This window comes from Sinohyriopsis cumingii, unplaced genomic scaffold (genome assembly GCF_028554795.1).
Source record: "Sinohyriopsis cumingii isolate HCF-2022 unplaced genomic scaffold, ASM2855479v2 utg002256l, whole genome shotgun sequence".
NCBI classification, from domain to species: domain Eukaryota; kingdom Metazoa; phylum Mollusca; class Bivalvia; order Unionida; family Unionidae; genus Sinohyriopsis; species Sinohyriopsis cumingii.
Window position 1 is genome coordinate 367,933 of NW_028316171.1, and position 25,017 is coordinate 392,949.

A 25,017-nucleotide genomic window follows, 5' to 3' on the forward strand; every position below is an offset into this window, starting at 1 on the left:
TTTACTGTACACCACAGGCCTGAATGGAAGTGCGTGGTATTACTGCTATGACACGGCACGTAACCTGAAATTCCAAGTACGACCAAACTCAGTTGGAACTATCAAATCCCAGAGTAAGTACAGTGAATTGTTTCACAACGAAAAGGCAAATAAGTAAAATGGTATTATAAGGATTTGGTTCAGACGTTAAATAAATATGACTATTATGAGGAAGGTACGTTGTTGATGAATGCCAGTCAGTTATTTATCGCGATCATTTATTACTGTTGATACTTTGAAATCATTTGTACGTTCGTTCGTCCGTTGCCACATATCCTATTGTTGGCTGGAATTCACGAAACGGTGTAGTTTTGTTGACCTTGGGGTAACGATCTCCAAGAGGGATGTTATACCCGGCTCATATCCCAATGGTCTATGGGAAGGGGTCATGGGTCAAAGGTACAAACATCCAAATTACAATTATATTTTCATATATCTTCTATTTAAACTGTATATATGACGAGATTACAGGAACATACATCGTCTACATGGCGGATTTCTCTTTATTAATAAGGATCAAAGTTGGAGGTCGGAGCACTGGAATATGCGAAATAAATTTGGAGAGTTGAGAAGGTAAGCCATTGCAATAACTCTGTGTCCTTTAGAAATAAACATCAGTCTGGAACAGCTCTAAGAATATAAGTTTCTTTGTGTACAAATATACACTTTAACAATATATAATTTTAGGACACTGCATTGTATGGGAAATAACGCGTAAGCCATTCTAAGCTGTATGGCGATACTTTAAGAGTTCATATTTTCCTCACCAACTGAGAGACCTTTTCTGCTACATACTCATTTTCCTTTTCTACCTAGGACTGAATAATCAAAAGAAAACTAGAAGTAGCAAAATATTTAAATTTCTGCTAGGTTGCAAAGTAAACACACACGCATAGTTAAATTAATACACATAAACCATATCCAAGCTCACTTATCACCAACCAGCGAATTTTGAACTATGTAGCAAGCTACGTCATTCGTTTAAAAAGAAATTTCATTTTGTTCTACTTAAAATTGAAATTTATAGTCAGTTTATGAATGGCTGCGCCTTGAAAAACTTTCCAGTTGGTCTGGAATAGAAGAAATTTGTTGTTCTGTCGAACCAGCTAAATTCTGCTCTTCTTGTTGGGATGGACTATAGGTGTTAGCAGTGGCGTCACTAGGGGGCTGTTGGCGGAGGGGTTCGGACCTCACCGAGTGACAACATCAGAGGAGGTGACACCAGAATGACATTACTATGGATTCTGTATGGTCTGTTACGGCAGGAGGTCCATGAGGGTGACGCCATTAGTTACCGCACTGGGTGACACCAACCCTAGTGAAGCCATGAGTTACCCCACTGGGTGACACCAGCCCTAGTGACGGCACTGGATATTAGCTGGATATGTACATGCGGCTGGGGCGATTGGCTTTGATGAAAGCTGCTCACGTTTTTCTATATTGTCACTGATATTTTAGAATCATAATTTGGAGAAAGAAAAACAATATTTTAGTTGAGATTCAGATAAAGATATAGTATACAAATATTGTCTGTTAAGGGAATCTCAAATTCATTTCGATTTGTAATGCAGTATATTCTCCTTTGGAGTGAGATTTCTGTTAGAAATGTAATCCAAACTGTAGTATCGTTTCGCGTTGTGGATCGATTATTGACACACATGTAATTCTGATTAGCAGAAATAACTAACAAAGCATATTTTTATGAAAATCACGAGGCAGAAAGGTAAGTACATTTATTGCCATTGTTATTGCCAGTTATAGATAACATATTGTTATGCACTTGAATGCTGTTCCTAACACAAGATGCTATTTTTAGAAAAACGTGTCGTGCAATATGAAACTGTGCAGTATGAAGAAATATTGCACGATTCTGATAATACACACCTATAAGAGAAAACGAATGAGCACATAATAATTACGATTATTAAATATCGGATGATTCCGTTTGTAAAATTTTTAATTTCATATTTTGCATATCAACTGAATCTGTTGCAACTGTATTTAATATGTTAAAGATTTCAATACGAATGGTTGAAGATTACCATTGTTCTTAAGTATGTCTTTCTTGTTAGTTCAAATTTTAATTTAGCCATTTTTGTCTCGTCTTTATTGTTTTCTAGTGTTTTCTTTTTATTTTGAATTTTTAGTAAAATCTATAAAGTTGAAGAGAAATGAAATGTACGACATCAACCCTTTGCTCTTATACAGCCTGACTTTTTAAAGTAAAATACAAAAATAAAGCATAGTAGTATAAAAATTTATTGCAATAATGGAAGCAATATAAATAAAACTATATAAGAGCGCCTCTGTTACTTCTATTAGCTCAGTTTGCCTTTTTTCTTATTCAGCTATAGCAACAAAGATTTCTTCCTCCTTTTCTTTGCAGCTTATGGTGTCTATGTGAACGAGTGGCCCCAGTTCAACTATGCAACAACACAATCATATACCGTGAACGTGAAGTGTGTTGACACAGAATCCTCACGAAGTGCCTCGTCAACTTTAACTGTCAACATAAACAAGAGCTCAGCTCCAGTTTTTACAAACCTTGACAGTAAGTTAACAAGTTGTGACAACCATCATTATACATTTTTACAAACTGGATCAACTATCATTGATTTATTTGTCTGTAACAGCACATCAATACATTAAAAGTTATTCACTTCCTAGGCAATGGGAGTACATTTCCTTGCTCCAAGTACCATCGGTGATGTTCAGCTGGGTTGGTCTTTCCAGGATTAAAACACGCAACCTATTCATTGTTAATCAGGCATGCATCAGTGAGCCATTGTGACATCCAGTATTGTTATGAATATGAAACTGTTTAGCATAAATCTTGGTATTGGCGTTATTTCTTTACTAAGCTTAAGTTCTTGGGATCCATGTCTGTCAATACAGAGAAAATGCCTGAAAGTCACCACACCTTAAATCTAGTTCTTGACATAACATTGGTATTTACTGAAATGATGCGTATAACACGTACTAAATGTATGGTAAACTTTATCTGAATCAATACATCATATAAAGGAAACAAATTAGGTCAAGCTTCTAGCAGATTATGATTATAATAGCGATGGAATTTTAAGTAGTTACCTCATGCATATCTAGTCCTATCAATCAGACTCTTGGGTGGTTCCGTGCGAACAAGGCATTACGAGGGGTCTTATAAATTAAAATGTGTGTGTGTGTATATATATATATATATATATATATATATATATATATATATATATATATATATATATAAAATAAAGTAGACTTCATCATGGAGCCACAACGACGTTTACCCGAAAAACTGGTAAAACGATTTCATTGGCTCATAAAATGAGATGATGCATTAAGTAATTGTGATGATAAGAAGACGTCATATACATGTACACTTTTACTGGCGGATCGAGGCATTTGCTACAACAGTAGAGGAGCTAAATGGTATCTATTTAAATTTTCACTATTATTTTACTTGACAGATTGCATAAAATACACGAAAAGAAAGCTTGAGATTTTTAGATATATCTTTATAATTTCACTTCTACAAAGTTAAGCTGGGGCGCCTTCTTTCATTAACGAGAGCAGTAAAGCAATGTAGCGAATCTCTCACATACCCAAGCGATAGTCTGGTTGAACGAGAATAATTTAAGTTTTGCTTCCAAACAAAGGCTATATCAAGAGCTGATATGATTCGAATATTGTAAAATCTCACATATATGGGTCCCTTTTTATACCATATGAAACAAAATAGTCCGCCAACTTTCTTTTCTGGAATATGAAACAAAATAGTCCGCCAGCTTATTTCTATAATATGAAACCGTAAAGTCAGCGAGCTTATTTCAAATCACTTTTCATCAGAAAACATATACAATGTTAAAATATTCATAGCTTGTATATTATGATTGTGATAATCGTTTCCCTAATTGCCAGTTATTATATACATTTGGTTGGACTTCTTCCATCTGCAGATGTACAAAAGGAATTGATAAGTGCTTGTTTATCTTCGAAAGAAAGAGGAATGCTAGAATATTTAAGGATACCTTTTGCAGTTTAATTTATAAAGATGTTTGTTAGCGATGCAATATTTCAATGACAAAACATAATAAGAAGGAAACAGTGCAGAATGTTTTTATTAGGAATAAATATCTAAAAAAATAATTTTATAAACATAATTTTTTGTACAAGGTATTCATCACTGATTATGTCAAAGAAATAACGCAGTCTTACTAATTTTCAGACACTATAACAGTTGACGCTCACACCGCGTACATTGGGGACACACTATTTAGAGTGTCTGCCACGGATGCTGACAATGATATGCTGACTTATTCGATGACCTGCAGTCCCAGTGGATGTCCATTTCAACTGATGTACTGTAAGTCATGTCATTCTTCAACTATGAAAGTCATGAAAGACAATTGATTGGTCAGATTTTAAATTGGACGAGAATTCCACTTATCAAGTGGATAATCCCTAAACGACAGCTATATCCAAAATCAAGTTCTGGCAGTCAATCTCTAGACCTGATTATGTAGTAAAACAACAGAATATGAGTATTATTAATTATTATTTAAACTTAAGTCTCCAGTGTTTAAACACCAATTTAATGATTGTGGACTTTGCTCTCCCTTGATTTATAACATGATCTTTAATTTAGTTCATTGCTTGTAAACAGCGAGATCTTACTTTACTTAAATATCAGAATGAATGTTTTAATTTTTAGTAGGTTTTGCAAAGTTCCTGCACAAACAAGGTAAACTAGATTTCGTTAAAAAGCACACAAAATCGTATTCTTAACTCCGATTAATGTTTACTTTGTGAAACAATGAATTTGATTGACTTTATTAGAAATAGTGTAGTTTTGTAAATTTAATGCAAAACAGACTGATCAAAATGGTTGAAAATGGCTAAATGATACTTACAGATATTTCAAGGAAACAAATAAATGTCTTCATGGAAGTATGAGTCACTGTGAAATTTACGTTAACTTTTCTCAAATCGGCAAGCAGTGTACCGCCTCAACTGCAGCCGGCATGCAATGTTCCTTTCCCTCTCCAGTCAGCAAGTTGTTCATCCCTCCCCATGTACCCCCTCCCCTGCGTCCTTTAAGAAACGTTCATTATAACAAATGCTATTTCTCACTTGGTGGACATGATTTGACTCAAAACTGCCTTTACTGATGGCGAAGACGCGTACAGATGCGTGGGGTACATTTAAAGTCTAAAGTATTTTATACAGCGAAGCTGATTTTCTCTGTTTATTTGTTTGTTTGCTTTGTTTTCTGTGATGTTTATTTCTTATTATTTTTGATTTTCAATGCTTTTTAAATAATTTTTTTGTGCTTTGATTTGACCCTCATATTAAGCTTAATGTATGTCGATAGATAAGACAACTGTGCAAGTGTATGCTGCCGCACCTATATATATATATATATATATATATATATATATATATATATATATATATATATATATATATATATATATATATATATATATATATATATATATATATATATATATATATAAAGTCATCAAACAGCTATTCGCCAGATATGAAAAGTGCGACCAAGGACGTTTGAACAAGATTCTCATAGATGACGAAACATGGTGACAATGATAATGTGACAATCTCAGTCTATCGTCTCTAGCCACTCTTTCTCATATTTGACTCTCTACTGGATTGGACCCAACGTACGAGAAAATAATAAAAATGGGATCGGAGAAAACGAGCCTAGACCACAGCAAGAACGAAGTAGTCGGACTTTGACGAGCATTTTATACGTATTCGATGTAAAAGGCCCTGTCGTCCAGATGCATGTGCCTAACTCTGCCACTACCACAGTCTCACTGGACAATTTTATTCCATCAAAAGAACCATCCGTCCGCACACCTGTAATTGAGGTACCCATTTACTCATTGACAATGAACCATAGCAGAAGCCCACGGTCTTGACAGACTTTATCAAGGGGCACGGTATCCAGATTTTGCCAGATCCTCCATCCATCCTTCATTTGCTCCACGTGATTTTTGGCTAAATCCCATTATAAGGAATCAGCGATGTGCAGATGATTTTAAAGCCCCTATGCAGCTGGAATGTGGTTATCCGGTGTATGAACTGCTTACCAAAACATGAACAGAAAACCTAACCGACAAATTGTGTACAGCTACATCTAGAATACTTTGAGGGTACGCACCGACGTCATTAATATAGAACGGTGGTGTATAGTACAATAATATTCAGAACTATGACGTCACATTACGATAGTAACCAAATGGGAGCGGCAATTACGCAAACCAAGTCACGAAATGTAGCTCCCAGAGAGTGTCTCAATAATTGAATATTGGTATTACAATTGGAGATAATGTTTAAGAATAATGTTTTCTCCTGCAGTAGTTTTAATTATTAGTGTAGATTTTCATTGATTTATAGTCTTCTTTAAATTTCCCGTCATCCTCTCTGCACTAACACCTGCTCTAAATAGAAAACTAGGCCTCTCAGTTATTTCAATCTCTGCTGTAAACAGAACACTAGGCCTCTCAGTTCTATCAATTCCTGCTGTAAATATAGCACTAGACATCTCATTTATATAAATCCCTGCTATAAATAGAACACTGGGCCTCTCAGTTATATGAATGCCTGCTGTAAATAGAACACTAGGCCTCTCAGTTATATAAATGCCTGCTGTTAATATAACTCTAGGTCTTTCAGTTACATCAATCCCTCCGTGCTTCCTAAAAACAATCATTTAATCTCATCTCCATTTGCTTCTGACTTTGCGAAAACATAACCTACTTCCTCATTATAAAAATAAAAATAGTATTATGTCATAACTCCTTTGCGATTTTGTAATCACTCAGTTCATTCTGTCTTAAGCTCTCTTCATTATAATCAATCAGCCCATACTGTCTTAAACTCTCTTCATTATAATCACTCAGCTCATACTGTCTTAAACTCTCTTCATTATAATCACTCAGCCCATACTGTCTTAAACTCTCTTCATTATAATCACTCAGCTCATACTGTCTTAAACTCTCTTCATTATAATCACTCGGCTCATACTCTCTTAAACTCTCTTCATTATAATCACTCAGCTCATACTCTCTTAAACTCTCTTCATTGCAATGTCTGCTCGCCATTGTCCCGAGGGAATTACACAGCTGTATTTCAAACTAAACACATGTTATCAGTACTTCCCACCAAATACAGCGAGTCTACGTCACAATATTCTGTTTACCATTTTGATGTGCGCATATTCACTATTAACAGAGCATTTGCAACGAAGAAAACAGATTCTTCAATATATTTGATACGTCATTAAGCAATCTGAAATTATCTTGACTTTATAAACAGTTCACATTCCTTTTAGAAAGAGTTTCTATTTTTCAAAGTGCGGTTGCATTATGTGATACAGTAATAACTGTGAAGGGGGCAAAGGTGGAAGATGCCCAGTACACAGTGGAGTATATTTATATTATTACGTACCTTGTTTCATCAGGTGTTGTAAATATAGTGTGAGTCAATTGGAACTCTAATAGTAGTGATAGTAGTGGCAAATTGTAGTACAAGTACACGTTGTTGCATTTGTTATTGTTGTTTCATTATATTTTGTTTCAGTGTCGTTTTACTCGTATAAGAATAGTTTTAATAAGATATGGGTTCTAGTATTTGCATATGAGGATAATGAAATCGGACCGTCGTTCTGAGGTACACCGGCGAGTACTGGTTCATTTCCCTCAGTGTAAAGAATAATATGATTCACAATCAGATACGCCCATTATAACATGGCAATTTGACAGACATTTAGACACGTTCAATAAACCACAAAATATGACATATATTAAGACACACCCAACAAGAACTTAATACGCTACATTACGACGTGTTGATAAGACAGCTATACATAGAATATTAAATTTCTACTATATTAAATGCACATAATAACGTATAAATCTTACAACACTTTGTTAGTAACGTGAGAACAGATTCGAGAGAAGATATTTTACCTCGGAAGCCTTTGTTTCAAAACTCGTCTGAATTTCCTAAAACTTCTTTTCCCGCTCTTTTACGAGTGCACAATTTGATCTCGGAGTGCAGTCAAGTGTCTCCCAACTTCTATATGACCTACTCTTGTCACGTCCAAATTAGCACTGATTCTTATAAAATGAATGTAACATGATAATGTCTGGCTGCATGGGAAACCCGCCCAAATTTTGACCATTTTAGTTCTGATTGAATATCGGTGGTCTCTTTGTAAAAAACTGTTTGGGTAGTAGCACTGATATGCTATAATGTCGGGTTTTCCGGTATCTAAGCCTATGCCACCGCGGCAAGTTTCTCTCTGAATTAATTTCGAACTTGGAGGTGACGTAATGGCTAAGGCACGGATATGAATTTAGACACACCCTATAGAAAAATATGACTGGAACGCATATGCGTCCAATAGAATATAACAGTCTGAAAGGACTTTAGACACACCCTGCAGAACAATATGACTGGAATGCATAAGCGCCAAACAGAACATTCAGGTTTGTCATTTACACACTCACTGTATAACTATGACTGGATTGAATATACGTCCAATAGAACAGTACAATGTGATAAGCATTTAGACACGCCGTATAAACTATGACTGGAATGCATACACGTGCAATAGAATAGTACACTCTGATAGGCATTTTGACATGACTAATATAACAGAACAATATGATTGGTATCCAGACATGTCCATCAGAATATAACATAGTATTCTTAATTTAGAAACTTCGTTGTACATATGTATGTAACATTGTATTTGTGTGTCTTAATGTTTCATGTGTTTTTCCAATAACTTGTGTAATATCAATCTACATTGTAAATAGAAGACGTTATCAATTAATGTATTTGTATCAGCAATCAATTAATGTTGGGAAAATACTAAAAGGATTTAGACAGTCAGAACTTGGCCTAATTATTTTCTCAGCGCATTACGCAGCTGATTTGCCTATATCTTTTTTATATCTGGAGTGCATTTATACCTAGAGTGCATTGATTTATACCTAGAATACATTCATACATAAAGTGCATTCATACTCAGAGTACATTCATCATTAGGTTACATACCGACACAGAGTGCAGTTATATTTAGAGTACATTCATGCATATAATACATTCATATTTAGATTACATTCAAACTTAGAGTACATTCATATTTAGACTGCATTCATACATAGAGTACATTCAGACTTAGAATGCATTCCTGGATAGAGTGCATTCATACGTAGAGTACATTCATGCATAGAGTACATTCATATTGAGTGTGCGTTCATGCTTAGATTACATTCATAGAGTGCGTTCATTCATCAAGTACATCATATTTAGTGTATATTCATACTCAGATTACATACATACGTAGAGAACATTCATAATTAGAGTACACTGATGCATAGAGTACAGTTATACTTACAGTGCATTCGCGTATAGTGTGCATTGATACTTAAAGTAGATTAATGCCTAGTACATTCCTACATAGAGAAAATTCATACTTAGAGTGCCTTCATACTTAGAATACATTCATACTTAGAGTACAATCATGCTCATAGTACATTCATACATATAGTAGATTCATATTTAGAGTACATTCATATTTAGAGTACATTCATACTTAGATTAAATTCATACATAGAGTACATTCATAAATAGAGTACATTCATAATAATTATATTACATATATACTTTGAGTACATTCATGATAATGAGATTACATATACTTTAATTACATTATACTTAGAGTACATTCATGCAGAGAGTGCATTCATGCATAGTCTACATTCATGCTTAGAGTGCATTCGTGCATATAGTGCATTCATTGAGAGTTCATTAATGCATATAGTTCATTCATACATAGAGTGCCTTCAGACTTAGATTACATTCATACATAGAGTACATTCGTACCTAGAGTACGATCATGCTTAGAGTGCATTCATACTTAGAGTACATTCATCTTAGGGTATATCCATACTTAGAGTATAGTCATCATACTTAGATTGCATACATACTTAGAGCACATTCATCTTAGAGTACATCCATACTTAGAGCACATTCATACTTAGATTACATACATGCTTTGAGTACATTCGTACTCGGAGTACAACCACCATAGAGTGCTTTATGCATCGTATGCATTCATGCTTAAAATGCATCCATGCGTAGTGTGCATTCGTTCTTAGAATACAGTCATGCAATATAGTGCATTCATGCATAGAGTGCATTCATTCAAAGACTTCATTCATGCATATAGTACATTCATCCTTAGAGTGCATTCCTACTTAGAATACACTCATACTTAGGGTACATTACTATTTCCATTACATTGATATTTATACTTGTTTCATACTTAGAGTTGATACATCCTTACAGTAGAGTAAATTTATACTTAATGTGTATTCATGCTTAGATAACATTGATTCATAGAGTGCCTTTATGCATAGACTACATTCATTGTTACACATTCGTGCATATAGCACATTCGTATTTAGACTACATTCATACGTAGATTTCATACATACTTAGAGTGTATTCATGCATGTAGTGCGTTCATACTTAGGGCGCATTCATGCATAGAGTGCATTCATACTTAGATAATATTTATGATTAGAGTACATTCATAATAATTGGATTACATTCATACTTGGAGTACATTCATGCATAGAGTGCATTCATGCGTAGCTTGCATTCATTCTTACAGTACATTCATGCATTGAGTGCATTCATACTTACAGTATATTCATGCGTAGAGTGCATTCATACATAGCGTGAAATTAGATTCAGAATACATTCATGCTTAGAGGGAATTCATATTTAGAGTGCAATCATACTTAGAGTACATTCATGATTAGATTAAATTCATACTTAGAATACATTCATGCATGGAGAGTATTCATGCTTAGAGTACATTCATACGTAGAGTGCATTCATTCATAGAGTGCATTCCTGCTTAGAGTGAATTTACATTTAGAGTACATTCATGCTTAGAGTACATTCATTCTTAGAGTATATTCATCCTTAGAGTTCATTCATACTTAGAGTGCATTCATGCTTGGGTTATATTAATCCATAAAGTGTTTTCATACATAGAGTACATTCATACATAGAGTGCATTCATATTCGGATTACATTCATTCACGAAGTGCATTTATACATAGAGTATATTCATATCTATAGTACATTCATAGTTAGACTGCATACATACTTAGAGTAAATTCATACTTGGAGTACTTTCATGCATAGAGTGCATTCATACTTAAGAGTACATTCATGCGTTGAGTGTATTCATACGTAGAGTATATTCATATTTAGATTACATTCATGCACTGAGTGCATTCATACTTAGAGCACTTTCATGCGTAGAGTGCATTCATGCATAGAGTCCATTCTTGTTTAGAGTGAACTTAGATGTAGAATACATTCGTACCTAGAGCACATTCATGCTTAAAGTACATTCATACTTTGAAGTACGTTCATGCATTCATTCTAACTACTTAGGCTACCGGAATGGTTCATGAATGAATAAAGTATTCACTGATGGACCGTTCAGGTGGCCTAAATGGTTACAGTGTCCGCCTCAGATGCGGAGGTCGCGGGTTAGAAACCCTGCTAAGTCGTACCAATGGCTTATAAAATGGTTCTAGCAACTGCCTCATTTTAGCTCTCACCATTAAGAGGTTAGTGTTAGGGATGGTTGATCTGGTGGTAAGACAATGTGTTTGGGTGGGACATGATGGTACACGTCTGATGATTGGGTGGGGCATGATAATACACGTCTGATGATTGGGTGGAACATGATACACGTCTGCGGCATGATGCTCCAGTGCAGTTTATTGATTGAATTAAACTTGAACGGACTGGTCAGTCCATCTTACTGATTAGAGTTAAGCGTTATTAATAGAATTATTAATTTTCTTCTTCTTCTTCTTCTTCTTCTTGTTTTTATTATTATTATTATTATTATTATTATTATTATTTTATTAGCGGGACATCTTCGACTGAACAGTTGGCTTTTGCTATGGACTACTGCATCGTACAAGCTCAGTACCACCGTGACTGATACACATAACAACGTCGTGGGTCCGAAATATCTGACCGTTAATATAGCTAGTAAGTTGAGTACTTCCGTTTCTAAACTGAGAACAGTCATTCCTAGCTTAAGCTTATTGTCATCGGCTGGAGATTAACATTAGTAAACCAGACAATTCCACGTGTAACTAAAACAATGTCACGGATGGAATGCTTTTAAAAACACATATGATTTTACTGTTGGATGATCCTTGAATGAAATGTGTAATGGGAAAGAAAAACCACAGAGTATAGTTTTACAAAGAATATCATGATTAAATTCATATTTGGGGGTTAAAAAAGACTACTAAATTGTTAAAAGCAATTGGTATTAACGTCTATACTTTTTAAGAGTTTACGCAAAGGAGTAATGTTAACGTAGCACAGATAAAATAACACATAGACTGCAATAGATGTAAGTAAGGGTCTACACGGCACTTTATTTTCCAAAACGTTGGTGAAATGTTTAATTCATTTATTTTCATCATAACGTTTGCAACAATGAATACAAACTGTTGATGTTTACTGTTGTGTTGATTTTATTTATATATTAGATTCAGAAAGAGAGGTGGCAACGTGGCGATGGTCTATGTGGGATGGGGGACGCATGTGGGTGTGATAATGAAAGGGTTTTAAAGGTCCAATCTCAAAATAGGATACTTTTAAAGAAGAAAGTTTTGGCTTAAACTTTTCCCTACAACAATCTTTCACCTAAGTTAATTCCTCAAGGGTTGCTTCAGTAATCATTGTTGCAAAAAAAGTCATTATTATTATTATTATTGTTATTATTAATATTATTATTATTATTATGATTGCAGATATAGACGATATTCCACAGATATTGAATGTTCCCCTTACCCCCAATCTGGAAGTGCGTGAAAATACCCCACTTGGAACCTCATTGATGACTGTTTCCGTTTATGACGCTGATTCTGCCGACACACTGACCTATACATACAACTGTCTGCAAGGAGAGGCTTTCAGCTATTTCGCCCTTAATCCTTACAGTGAATTTCATTTTCTTTTTTTTTTTTTCTTTCTTTTTCCTTTCTTTTCTAATATACGAAAACCATTAGTATTTGTAAGAAATTTAACTGTTCGTCAATTGTATTTGGTTGTCCTCTCTACCCAAATATATACAATTTCATTCGATCGTCTTCTCTTGCATACTCATCGGTCGTACTCTCTTCATACTTCAATCGAAATACCCTCTGCCGTTTCCGTGAAGTAGAGAAAGAAACCTCGGATGTAATTAGTCGCCATTGAAAACTGTAATTACTTTTGCTCACATAGAATAATGTCGCGTCTGAAGGAGACAAAGTCAGAATTGGAACCATCTCAGCCACTGCTGTACTTGCTCGCCATTGCTGCGCCACTCCGTCAGTGGCGAATCACCAAACACATCAAATTGATATATAATCCTATAACTACTTCCGAGGTTATTTCACGACCCAGCGGAATTGGCTAAGTGATGTTCCGATTGTTCCATACTGAGACAGATCCATGCACTCATCCTCTCGTCCACACTTGTACAAATTCATTCGGTAAAGTCTTTTCAATGCTTAAACAATTGTATTCGGTCGTCCATATTTAAACAAGTGCATTCGGTCGTCCTCTATTCAATTCCTATACAAATCCATTTGTTCTTCCTTCTTCCATATTTATCCAAAATCAATCGGTCCTCCTCTCTTCATTCGGTTTCCCTCTCATCCATATTTCTACAATTTCATTTGACCATCCTCTCTTCCATAAATATGCAAGTTCCTATAGTTGTCTTATTTTCCATATTGATACAATTTTATGCCATCGTCCTCTGTTTCGTGCTTAAACAATTTTATTCGGTGATATTGTCTTTCATGCTTATGCAAATTACGAAGACCATATTACTTTCGGTGTCAGTACAAAATACTTCTAATATTTTGGGAAATTTCGGATATGACATATATTGTAGGTAGAGGCATGACGTTATAACGTAGATAGTAAGTAAACGTAGAACTTCGATCGTTTATAAATCTATAATTTATAGATAGTAGATACATTTAAAACTTATAACATAGATCCAAGGTAAAGGTATAACTTATAAAATACATCATAGGTAAATGTATAACTGTAGCATAGATTGCAGTTAAAGTTACAACTTATATATCATAGGTAAAAGTATACCTTGTAACATATCTCATATACTAAAGTTTATAACGTCTTTATCTATGTATATACGAATCACTTCGTTTCTCTCGTGAGTTTTAGTCGGTCTCCATAGCCATTTCTTTTTTATCAGAGTTCAACTGCACCAATAAATGTATGTATGCATGTATGTATGTCTTTATTTATGTATGTATGTACGTATGTCTGCGTGTGTGTGCATGTATATATATATGTATGTCAGTATATATGTATGTATGTACGTATGTAGGTAGGTAGGTAGTTAGGTAGGTAGAGGTTGATAGGTATGCAATACATTTTACATCAGTCCAAATGTTTGTTTCAGCGGGTGTACTGAAAACAGCATACAAATTTATAACGTCTTTATCTATGTATATACGAATCACCTCGTTTCTCTCGTGAGTTTTAGTCGGTCTCCATAGCCAGTTCTTCTTTATCAGAGTTCAACTTCACCAATAATAGTATGTATGTATGTATGTATGTATGTATGTATGTCTGTACGTATGTATGTCTGCGTGTGTATGCATTTTTGTATGTATGTCTGTCAGTATATATGTATGTATGTATGTACGTATGTATGTATGTAGGTAGTTAGGTAGGTAGATAGAGGTTGATAGGTATGCAATACATTTTAAATCAGTCCAAATGTTTGTTTCAGCGGGTGTACTGAAAACAGCATACAAGTTAATAAATTACGAAGCTATTAGCACATCAACACTTTCCTTAACAATAACTGTGGGCGATCATAAGCATTACGACAGGGAGATTCTTACTGTTGTCATCAAAAACGAAAACGAGGCTCCGTATTTTTTGTATTCTGAATATAACGTCTATGAACAGGAAGGGCGCACGGTAAGATAGATCAGTTCTGCATTGTAGACTATATATTTTTTATATCAAGTGGTTTGGTCGTGAAATCAATTTTAACACAAGTTTGCCCTTTCGGAAAGATGTGTCAGTTTTATGTGAAGTTATGACTTAGATACAGTTTACATTGTAATGACGAATTAGGAATATATACATGAAACTGATACCAATATTCTGGTACATAATTGGCCTCCATTTTTGAAAAGAACCTTTGTTCTCTCAGGATCGTTTAATAGCAGCAATGATTTTTTTTAAATAAAATAAATTCAAGCTGCAAGGAAAATGGTGCATTTACGACAAAAGCCTTTTATTAATAGCAATTGTAAACAGCGATTTAATAACTTGGCAGATAACATCAAGGCGTTACATTTTGTTGGCAATTATCTGCGTCCAGTCGTGCCAATATGAATTTCATTTTCTCAGTTACTTCATAACGCTATATATGACAGTCTCAGGGTGTTTTTCAAAGACTTGCGCATAGTACGAATTATACAAAATTGCATTTATTATACTTTCTAATGTATTACAGCCCTCCTTCTCTACCATGTTATCATGGTTTTAAGAAGTTAATCTTACTTATTACGCAAATAACTTTTTTGGCGTAAGTATACATAGCAGTTGTTAGGTAAATTATTCCGCCGTGTGGTTTATGTAGTCATGAATGACAGATAACGAGTCAAACACTATATGCACAGTTCGTTACGCTGATAGATGAATGGTTAGAAAAGCCTAAAACAAAACTTGTAGGAGGATTTTGAATGTAACAAAGATTAAATTGTATGCTTAATAATTTGCCCACGTATTTATCGCCAAATTTATTATTTATTTATTATTTTAAAAAATTTATTTATAGAGCAACTACATGTTCCTCAACGTGAATAGTCTAACGAGTGATGTCGACGCGTCCGAAACCCTGGCATATGGTTTGGATTGTGGTGCCTATACTGATTATTTTTCTATGACTTCATCATCCGGGCTATTGTCCTTTAAAGGCGTCTATGACCTTGACACCACTGGAACTCCATCTGACATCAGGTGTAATGTCACTGTTGAAGATAAAGGCGGACTATCGGCTAAAATGCGGCTTAATATATTTGTTGCGTTAGTTAATGACCACCTACCTTCCTTCCAGTTGAGTTCTTACACGTTTTATGTGGCTGCCTCAACTACAGTAGGGACACTGGCATTCACTCTAACCGCAACTGATCATGACACGAACACCGGTGACATCATCACATACAGCCTGGACCAGAGTATGTTGACGGATATTTACTTTATGATCACTGATGACGGATCGGTGTATGTATTGAAAACACTCGCACCTCTTTATATCGGGGCTGATCTGTCATTTACCGCGCGTGCAACAGACTCGGCTGGTCATGTTGGAAGTGCTTCCGTGCTGGTTAAGGTTCCTGTTTCCACGACAACCGTTACGATAACAACCGACCGGACTATGTTATTCACCGAGTCCTATACAAATATAATTTGGCTTGTCCCAACAGTTATGGCGTTTGTCAGTCTGATCTGGCTTTCAGCCTACATGTTTTACCTTTGCTTTAAACACTCGAAGAGGTGCAGTTGTAAGGAGAGCTGCTGCTGTGTGCGTGGGTGAGTTTACAATAGGTTGCTGTGTACGCCGGTGAGTATACCATAGCTTGATGCGTACGTGGTTGAGTTTAACATGGGTTGCTGTATGTGGGTGAAAATACCCACCATATCTTGTTTGTTTTTTTAAGTTGGCGAGTATACCTAAGGTTGATCTCTACGTGGTTGAGTATACCCACCATTGGTTCATGTGTAAGTGGGTGAGTATACTAGAGGTTGTTCAATGCGCTGGTGATTATACCTAAGGTTGGTCTGTACGTGGTTGAGTATACCCACCATAGGTTCATGTATAAGTGGGTGAGTATACTAGAGGTTGTTTAATGCGCTGGTGATTATACCTAAGGATGGTCTGTACGTGGCTGAGTATACACACCATAGGCTGCTGTGTAAGTGGGTGAGTATTCTTGATGTGTATATTTGTGAGTATACCCACCATATGTCGCTGTGTACGTGGGTGAAAATACCCACCATATTTTGTTGTGTACGTTGGTGAGTATACCCTAGAATATTCTTGATCATTTGAAATTGCTTATTTACAGTGTCAGTCAAACTTCCCGAACCACCACCCCTCCTCTAACCCTTATCCTAATTGCTATAACACGATGATGATGATCGGGATAGGTGGGGTAAAAGCAATTGTGGGGGGGGGGGGCAGGGCGATGGATAGGGACCAGCCAACCAAATAATTCCAGTGGTAGGTGAGGAACGTATCTTACGACACATTTGTACTGTTGTCATATACTTGGAGGTTAACATTAGCCCTGAAGTCAAATAAGTACAATAATTCCTTAATTTCTTCAATTTTTAAAATTGTGATGGACTTGAGCAAAAATACAGCTGCACAGTTTATTAAATTTTATATTTTAAATCATACAAATGAGAGTTGAAGGGATCTAAATAAATAATAACCATAACGGAGTATCCATTGAGAGCAAAATCAAAAAAATTATGAAGTCTTAGCATTACCTTTTTTTTCAAATGTATAAATGTCCGCATTTCCAAATAATCAGTAAGTTCACAGGTGACCGCAAATATATTTCAAAAGAGGAAAACATTTGGCTTCTTTGCATTGTAAGACTGGTTTCGTTAATAAGAGGTCATCCATAGTAATTGGATAGGGATGCAGTCTATATATGACTTACATAGTGACGATATAAGTTTGCACAAATTATGCAACACTTTACTATGGAGACTGAAAATGGAGACTATAAAGGGGAGATATGTATAATCATTATCTGATGTTTGAGGGTACTTCAAGCAATATTATTTATTTTTCAAGTATTTGTAATTTATAAGATAAACATCTGTTGGAGATAAATACAAAGTGTTAAAGTAACGTTTCTCTGCAAAACTTTGAAACAGATTCACATTTGGATCCAAACAGAAACAGGCAGTCAAAAATAATCCTTGGATCAGCTCAGAACTAGATGTCAGTGATTCTGTTATCAATACTAATTATATCTGAAGTGGGCCAGTCAATTGTTAATGGTTATATGTTGGAGTAGTTTGGGCTTTTTTTGAGTTCGTAGACAAATAAAGGATGGAAGGAAGGAAGGTACGAAGAAACAGTGCTAGATTCGTATAATTCTTTGTAATATAAACGTTGCATCGGTGATCATCGATAACAAATGCATAGACAAACTAATATAAGAATGACTATGAAAAATAAACCGCATAAAAACCATTTTGTATTTATATGAACGGCGTATTGTGAACAAAGTTATGTATGGTGTCAAACAGATTTGTTAAATTTGCTTTCTATTCTGCTTAAAGGTGGGAAGCACGCAGGCTGTTTATTCCCAAAGTGTACAAGAATCAACCAAATCTCATGCAGAAGAAGAGGAAGAAAGACTCACCCCGTGGTACTCTCTCTCTCTCTCTCTCTCTCTCATGTATTTGTCTCAACATTACTGAAAATGGACCGCTACATTATCTTCATTGAAACAATGCGAACACCTGGATTGTATAAATTTAGAAAATGAATGGGCACCTTATATAGAAAAAGCCAAATTGATGATTTTATAAGAGGCAATCATCACAAGCGACAATTTACTTCTATCGATAACTATATAAACCACACAGCAAGCCAAGCCATTCAAATATCAGATAAATATTGTGGAGACAATGAGACGTTCCTTGGGTATTTAAACATTATCAGTGACTCGTCGCACACGAATATATTTTGAATTCCCCCCCCCCCAAAAAAAAACCCTCAACTAATTCAGAAATAAAAGATCCATACAATAATGTTTATTTTAATTTCACTTTTATACATATATAATCAGTGTCCTGAAAAAAGTTCCACTTCAGGTTTTGTCTTATTTTGTTTGTTCCCTTGTTTGTTTGTTTGCTTGTATTTCTTGGGGGATACGTTTGTTAATTTTGTAATATAAATGAAACTGTATGTAATGCAAAATATATAACATTTATGAGATTAACGTTTTTGCTGTGTTGTTCTTTTATAAGGTCAGCGTTTCGACATCATCTTTCTTGTGTACCTTGAGGTCAATAAAACGTTTTGATATCATCTTTCTTGTGTACCTTGAGGTCGATAAAACGTTTTGATATCATCTTTCTCGTGTGCCTTAAGGTCACTAAAACGTTTTGATGTCATCTTTCGCGTGTGCCTTAAGGTCAATAAAACGTTTTGATGTCATTTTTCTCGTGTGCCTTAAGGTCAATAAAACGTTTTGATATCATCTTTTCGTGTGCCTTAAGGTCAATAAAACGTTTTGATGTCATTTTTCTCGTGTGCCTTAAGGTCAATAAAACGTTTTGATGTCATCTTTCGCGTGTGCCTTAAGGTCAATAAAACGTTTTGATGTCATTTTTCTCGTGTGCCTTAAGGTCAATAAAACATTTTGATATCATCTTTCTTGTGTACCTTGAGGTCGATAAAACGTTTTGATATCATCTTTCTCGTGTGCCTTAAGGTCACTAAAACGTTTTGATGTCATCTTTCGCGTGTGCCTTAAGGTCAATAAAACGTTTTGATGTCATTTTTCTCGTGTGCCTTAAGGTCAATAAAACGTTTTGATATCATCTTTCTCGTGTGCCTTAAGGTCACTAAAACGTTTTGATGTCATCTTTCGCGTGTGCCTTAAGGTCAATAAAACGTTTTGATGTCATTTTTCTCGTGTGCCTTAAGGTCAATAAAACGTTTTGATATCATCTTTTCGTGTGCCTTAAGGTCAATAAAACGTTTTGATGTCATTTTTCTCGTGTGCCTTAAGGTCAATAAAACGTTTTGATGTCATCTTTCGCGTGTGCCTTAAGGTCAATAAAACGTTTTGATGTCATTTTTCTCGTGTGCCTTAAGGTCAATCAAACGTTTCGATATCATCTTTCTTGTGTACCTTGAGGTCGATAAAACGTTTTGATATCATCTTTCTCGTGTGCCTTAAGGTCACTAAAACGTTTTGATGTCATCTTTCGCGTGTGCCTTAAGGTCAATAAAACGTTTTGATGTCATTTTTCTCGTGTGCCTAAAGGTCAATAAAACGTTTTGATATCATCTTTTCGTGTGCCTTAAGGTCAATAAAACGTTTTGATGTCATTTTTCTCGTGTGCCTTAAGGTCAATAAAACGTTTTGATGTCATTTTTCTCGTGTGCCTTAAGGTCAATAAAACGTTTTGATGTCATTTTTCTCGTGTGCCTTAAGGTCAATAAAACGTTTTGATGTCATCTTTCTCGTGTGCCTTAAGGTCAATAAAACGTTTTGATGTCATTTTTCTCGTGTGCCTTAAGGTCAATAAAACGTTTTGATATCATCTTTCTTGTGTACCTTGAGGTCGATAAAACGTTTTGATATCATCTTTCTCGTGTGCCTTAAGGTCACTAAAACGTTTTGATGTCATCTTTCGCGTGTGCCTTAAGGTCAATAAAACGTTTTGATGTCATTTTTCTCGTGTGCCTTAAGGTCAATAAAACGTTTTGATGTCATTTTTCTCGTGTGCCTTAAGGTCAATAAAACGTTTTGATGTCATCTTTCTCGTGTGCCTTAATGTCAATAAAACGTTTTGATATCATCTTTCTCGTGTGCCTTAATGCCAATAAAACGTTTTGATATCATCTTTCTCGTGTGCCTTAAGGTCAATAAAACGTTTTGATATCATCTTTTCATGTGCCTTAAGGTCAATAAAACGTTTTGATGTCATCTTTCTCGTGTGCCTTAAGATCAATAAAACGTTTTGATATCATCTTTTCGTGTGCCTTAAGGTCAATAAAACGTTTTGATGTCATCTTTCTCGTGTGCCTTAATGGCAATAAAACGTTTGATATCATCTTTTTCGTGTGCCTTAATGCCAATAAAACGTTTTGATATCATCTTTCTCGTGTGCCTTAATGCCAATAAAACGTTTTGATATCATCTTTCTCGTGTGCCTTCATGCCAATAAAACGTTTTGATATCATCTTTCTCGTGTTGATGTCATCTTTCTCGTGTGCCTTAAGGTCAATAAAACGTTTTGATGTCATCTTTCTCGTGTGCCTTAATGCCAATAAAACGTTTGATATCATCTTTCTCGTGTGCCTTAAGGTCAATAAAACGTTTTATGTCATCTTTCTCGTGTGCCTTAATGCCAATAAAACGTTTTGATATCATCTTTCTCGTGTGCCTTAATGCTAATACAACGTTTTGATATCATCTTTCTCGTGCGCCTTAATGCCAATAAAACGTTTTGATATCATCATTCTCGTGTGCCTTAAGATCAATAAAAAGTTTTGATGTCATCTTTCTCGTGTGCCTTAATGCCAATAAAACGTTTTGATATCATCTTTCTCGTGCGCCTTCATGCCAATAAAACGTTTTGATATCATCTTTCTCGTGTCCCTTAAGGCCAATACATCGTTTTAATATCATTTTTCTCGTGTCCCTTAAGGCCAATACAACGTTTTGGTATCATATTTCTCGTGTGCCATAAGGCCAGTTCAACGCTTTGCTATTATCTTTCTCGTATACCTTAATGTAAATTCAACGTTTTATCATCTTTCTCGTTTACCTTAAAGCCAATTCAAGTTTTGAAACAATCTTTTTCGTTTACCTTAAGGCCAATTCAACGTTTTGATATCATCTTTTTCGTTTACCTTAAGGCCAATTAAACTTTTTGATACAATCTTTTTCTCGTTTAACATAAAGCAATTCAACGTTTTGATATCTTATTTCTCGTTTACCTTAAGGCCAAAGTCAACTTTTCAACTACATCCAGAGAGCACAGCTTATTTTATTATGCCCTACAATAAATGTGAAAGGGTTATTCCGTGTTACGTCATCTGCTTTTCCATCTGTATTATCTGTCTAACTGTATGTTCTTTTCTCCATCATTCCTTGCTAAGTGTTTCAGTAACCATTACTTTAGGTGGATTTTCAGGCACTGCAACTTAATCCATTTTTAAGTAATCACAAAACTATGTTCCTGTTACTTATATCCATGCGTCATTGATGTTACTCAAGACTATGTTTTGGAATCACTGTGTTGAGCATTATATAATGCAAAGATCCTCTTGCATGTCTGTATACTGATCATACAAATTAGGAATCAGGTAAATTCCCAGTTATTGTTTTGCTTATATTACCCGTTCACCTGTGTCTACCATTTTCTGACATTCCAGTGCAAACTTAATTGAACGTTTGGGGAAAATCTATCCGTTAATCATGATTTTCTGATAGTGAACATTTTGTATGACGAAAACCGAAAAAGTAATTGTCTTACAATCTAGAAATTTCCTTATAAAGTAGAAGATCAAATTATCGTACTGGCATTTTAGTGGTAAATTAACACTGGTGTACTGGCAAGCTATGCTGTATTGTATAAGCTCGTATTTATTATCTCCTTTCATTCGAATTTACGCCTAGCCTCATAAAGCAAATTCTAGGGTGCATAAAATCTTATAGTAGACAACGGAACTTCTTACAGAGAAATATAGACAAAATAATTCAGTTCTTTTTTACATATATTTTTCATGCTTTTTGGGGATGGAATATATAGCGTCTAAGGTATCTTTTACGGCCTATCCCAAAACATAGACAAAGAAAGTTCGCAGGAATTAAAACAATACGCAAATTAAATAATTTTTATCCATCTGTGTTGTAAACAAACTTAACCTAAACCAAACAAAAAATACACCAACTTTATATTCCCCTCAAAAAATATTCTTTGACAAATAAAGACTACAAAAGAAATGATACAAATCACCCAAATGTTCTTTATTCTAGAAAATATAATTGATTGATTCGCTCACTAATCTTAACAGTATTTCAGAGCGGAAACCTGCATGAAAAAAGTACAAATCAACCTTATGGTTATTATCTTTTTATTTATACTTTAGAAACCCTTTTGCTATACCTTCACCACACCCAGAGACTTGAATAACAAAAGAAACACTGAGCTAAATGTATACGCGAAATTCTTTACTTTTGTCATTATGTGTAGGTCACCCAACCACATTCGAACGGATCGATTATGAGGATGACGTTTCAATCGTCGACAGAGAAGACAATCCTTCAGTGTCTTACATTCCACCCGCAAGTCGGATTGTGGCTACACCTGCTGAAAAGGAATCTAAGGCAACTTTATCCCGGCATAGACCAGTTATTGAGAGTCCAAGAGGAGCAAGTCTTGTGAGACACAGCGTATCCCCACAGCCCTATGACTCCGTTAGTCAAGCGCAGTATGAATACCCCGAAACGAACAACAGAGTTGCACCAAGCCCTATTCCTGAAGATGAAAGGGAAATCACCCCATTCCAAATTAGACAACCAAGGAGGTCTCTTTCTCTCTCTCTCTCTCTCTCAGTACACCATTTAAATCAAGCAATACAATATACTGAATGTTACAGACATCATGCGTCGAATTGAAAATTATGGTAACGTGACATGCATAGTTATATATTTTATACAAAAACGTATTTGAGAGACACTGTATTAAAACTGTTTTAATTACTGGCTAAAATTTATAAGTTGCATTAGCAGTAAAATAAAGTATGGTGTCCTCTCAAAAGTAAATGTAAACGTGTGCTTACTTTAACTTCCTTTGTAAATGTTTTCTGACTCCAGCTTTTTTATTTTCGTAAAGTATCTATGGAACAGAATCTTTACATAAAAACATGAATAAAAAAATAATAACTATAATTACTTTGACATGTGCCTCATATTATTTCATTATCATCTTCTTTTCAGATCCTGGATGGTTGATTCGTTTTGAACAAAGCTTTTTTATAAAAAAAAGAACAGCTCTTGTGTCCTTCTATAATGTTCGGAAATAAGATACTGTGTACAGCTTCAGTATTCGGAAATAAGAATTTTTGTTCAACTACAGTCTTTTTTGTCTAGCGACAGTCTTTAGAAATAATATTTTGTGTCCAGTACAGTCTTCGTATATAGCCCTATATGTACAGCTAAAGTCTTTCGAAATATGCTCTTGTGTCCAGCTAGTCTTTAGAAATAACCTTTTGTGTCCAGCTACAGTCTTCGTATCTAACCCTTTATGTACCGATACAGTCTTCAGAAATTGGCCATTGTATTGAGCTACAGACTTCAGAAATAAGCCTTTGTATTGAGCTACAGTCTTCAGAAATAAGCCTTTGTATTGAGCTACAGTCTTCAGAAATAAGCCTTTGTATTGAGCTACAGTCTTCAGAAATAAGCCTTTCTACTGAGCTACAGACTTCAGAAATAAGCCTTTGTACTGAGCTAGTCTTCAGAAATAAACTATTGTATTGAGCTACAGTCTTCAGAAATAAGCCTTTGTATTGAGCTACAGTCTTCAGAAATAAGACTTTGTATTGATCAAAGTCTTCAGAAATAAGACTTTGTATTGAGCTACAGTCTTCAGAAATAAACTATTGTATTGAGCCAGTCTTCAGAAACCAGCATTTGTATCAGCTCCAGTCAGAAGAACGCCTTATGTATAGAAACAATCTTCAGAAATAAACCTTTCTATCCAGCCAGTCTTAAGAAATAAGCATTTGTCACAATCTACAGTCTCCAGAAGGAATCCTTTGAACTGAGCTAGTCTTCAGAAATAGTCCCTTGTACCCAGCTACAGTCTTCAGAAATAGACCTTTGTACCCAGCTACAGTCTTCAGAAATAGGCCTTTGTATCCTGTTACAGTCTCCATAAATAAGTTTGACGTCATTATGCAAATCAACATAAGGATAGTTGTCTTTCTAATTTAAACTCTGATATTGCTTAACGTTTTCATTTGTAATGTATTATTCTGTCCATTTTCTTTACTCAACTAAAATTCTTTCTCAGTTTTTCTCA

General features: G+C 35.1%; 1 protein-coding gene across 1 annotated transcript; it reads left to right on the forward strand.

Moving 5' to 3' along the window:
* Nucleotides 1-583: 583 nt before the first annotated feature.
* LOC149770852 (protocadherin Fat 3-like) lies at nucleotides 584-25,017 on the forward strand. Its single transcript, XM_089949030.1, has 10 exons — nucleotides 584-612; nucleotides 2,388-2,590; nucleotides 4,262-4,399; nucleotides 12,034-12,159; nucleotides 12,936-13,124; nucleotides 14,939-15,132; nucleotides 16,001-16,755; nucleotides 18,526-18,614; nucleotides 23,185-23,518; nucleotides 23,931-25,017. The coding sequence occupies exons 1-10, from the start codon at nucleotides 584-586 to the stop codon at nucleotides 23,953-23,955; spliced, it is 2,082 nt and encodes a 693-aa protein (XP_089805156.1). The 3' UTR covers nucleotides 23,956-25,017.

Excerpts from the sequence above, each read along its gene's own strand:
- LOC149770852 (XM_089949030.1), top strand. The coding sequence starts at position 584 with ATGCGAAATAAATTTGGAGAGTTGAGAAG. Across the intron at positions 15,133-16,000 it reads ATGAACAGGAAGGGCGCACG|AGCAACTACATGTTCCTCAA; the intron begins GTAAGATAGATC and ends ATTTATTTATAG. Across the intron at positions 18,615-23,184 it reads GAAGAAAGACTCACCCCGTG|GTCACCCAACCACATTCGAA; the intron begins GTACTCTCTCTC and ends CATTATGTGTAG.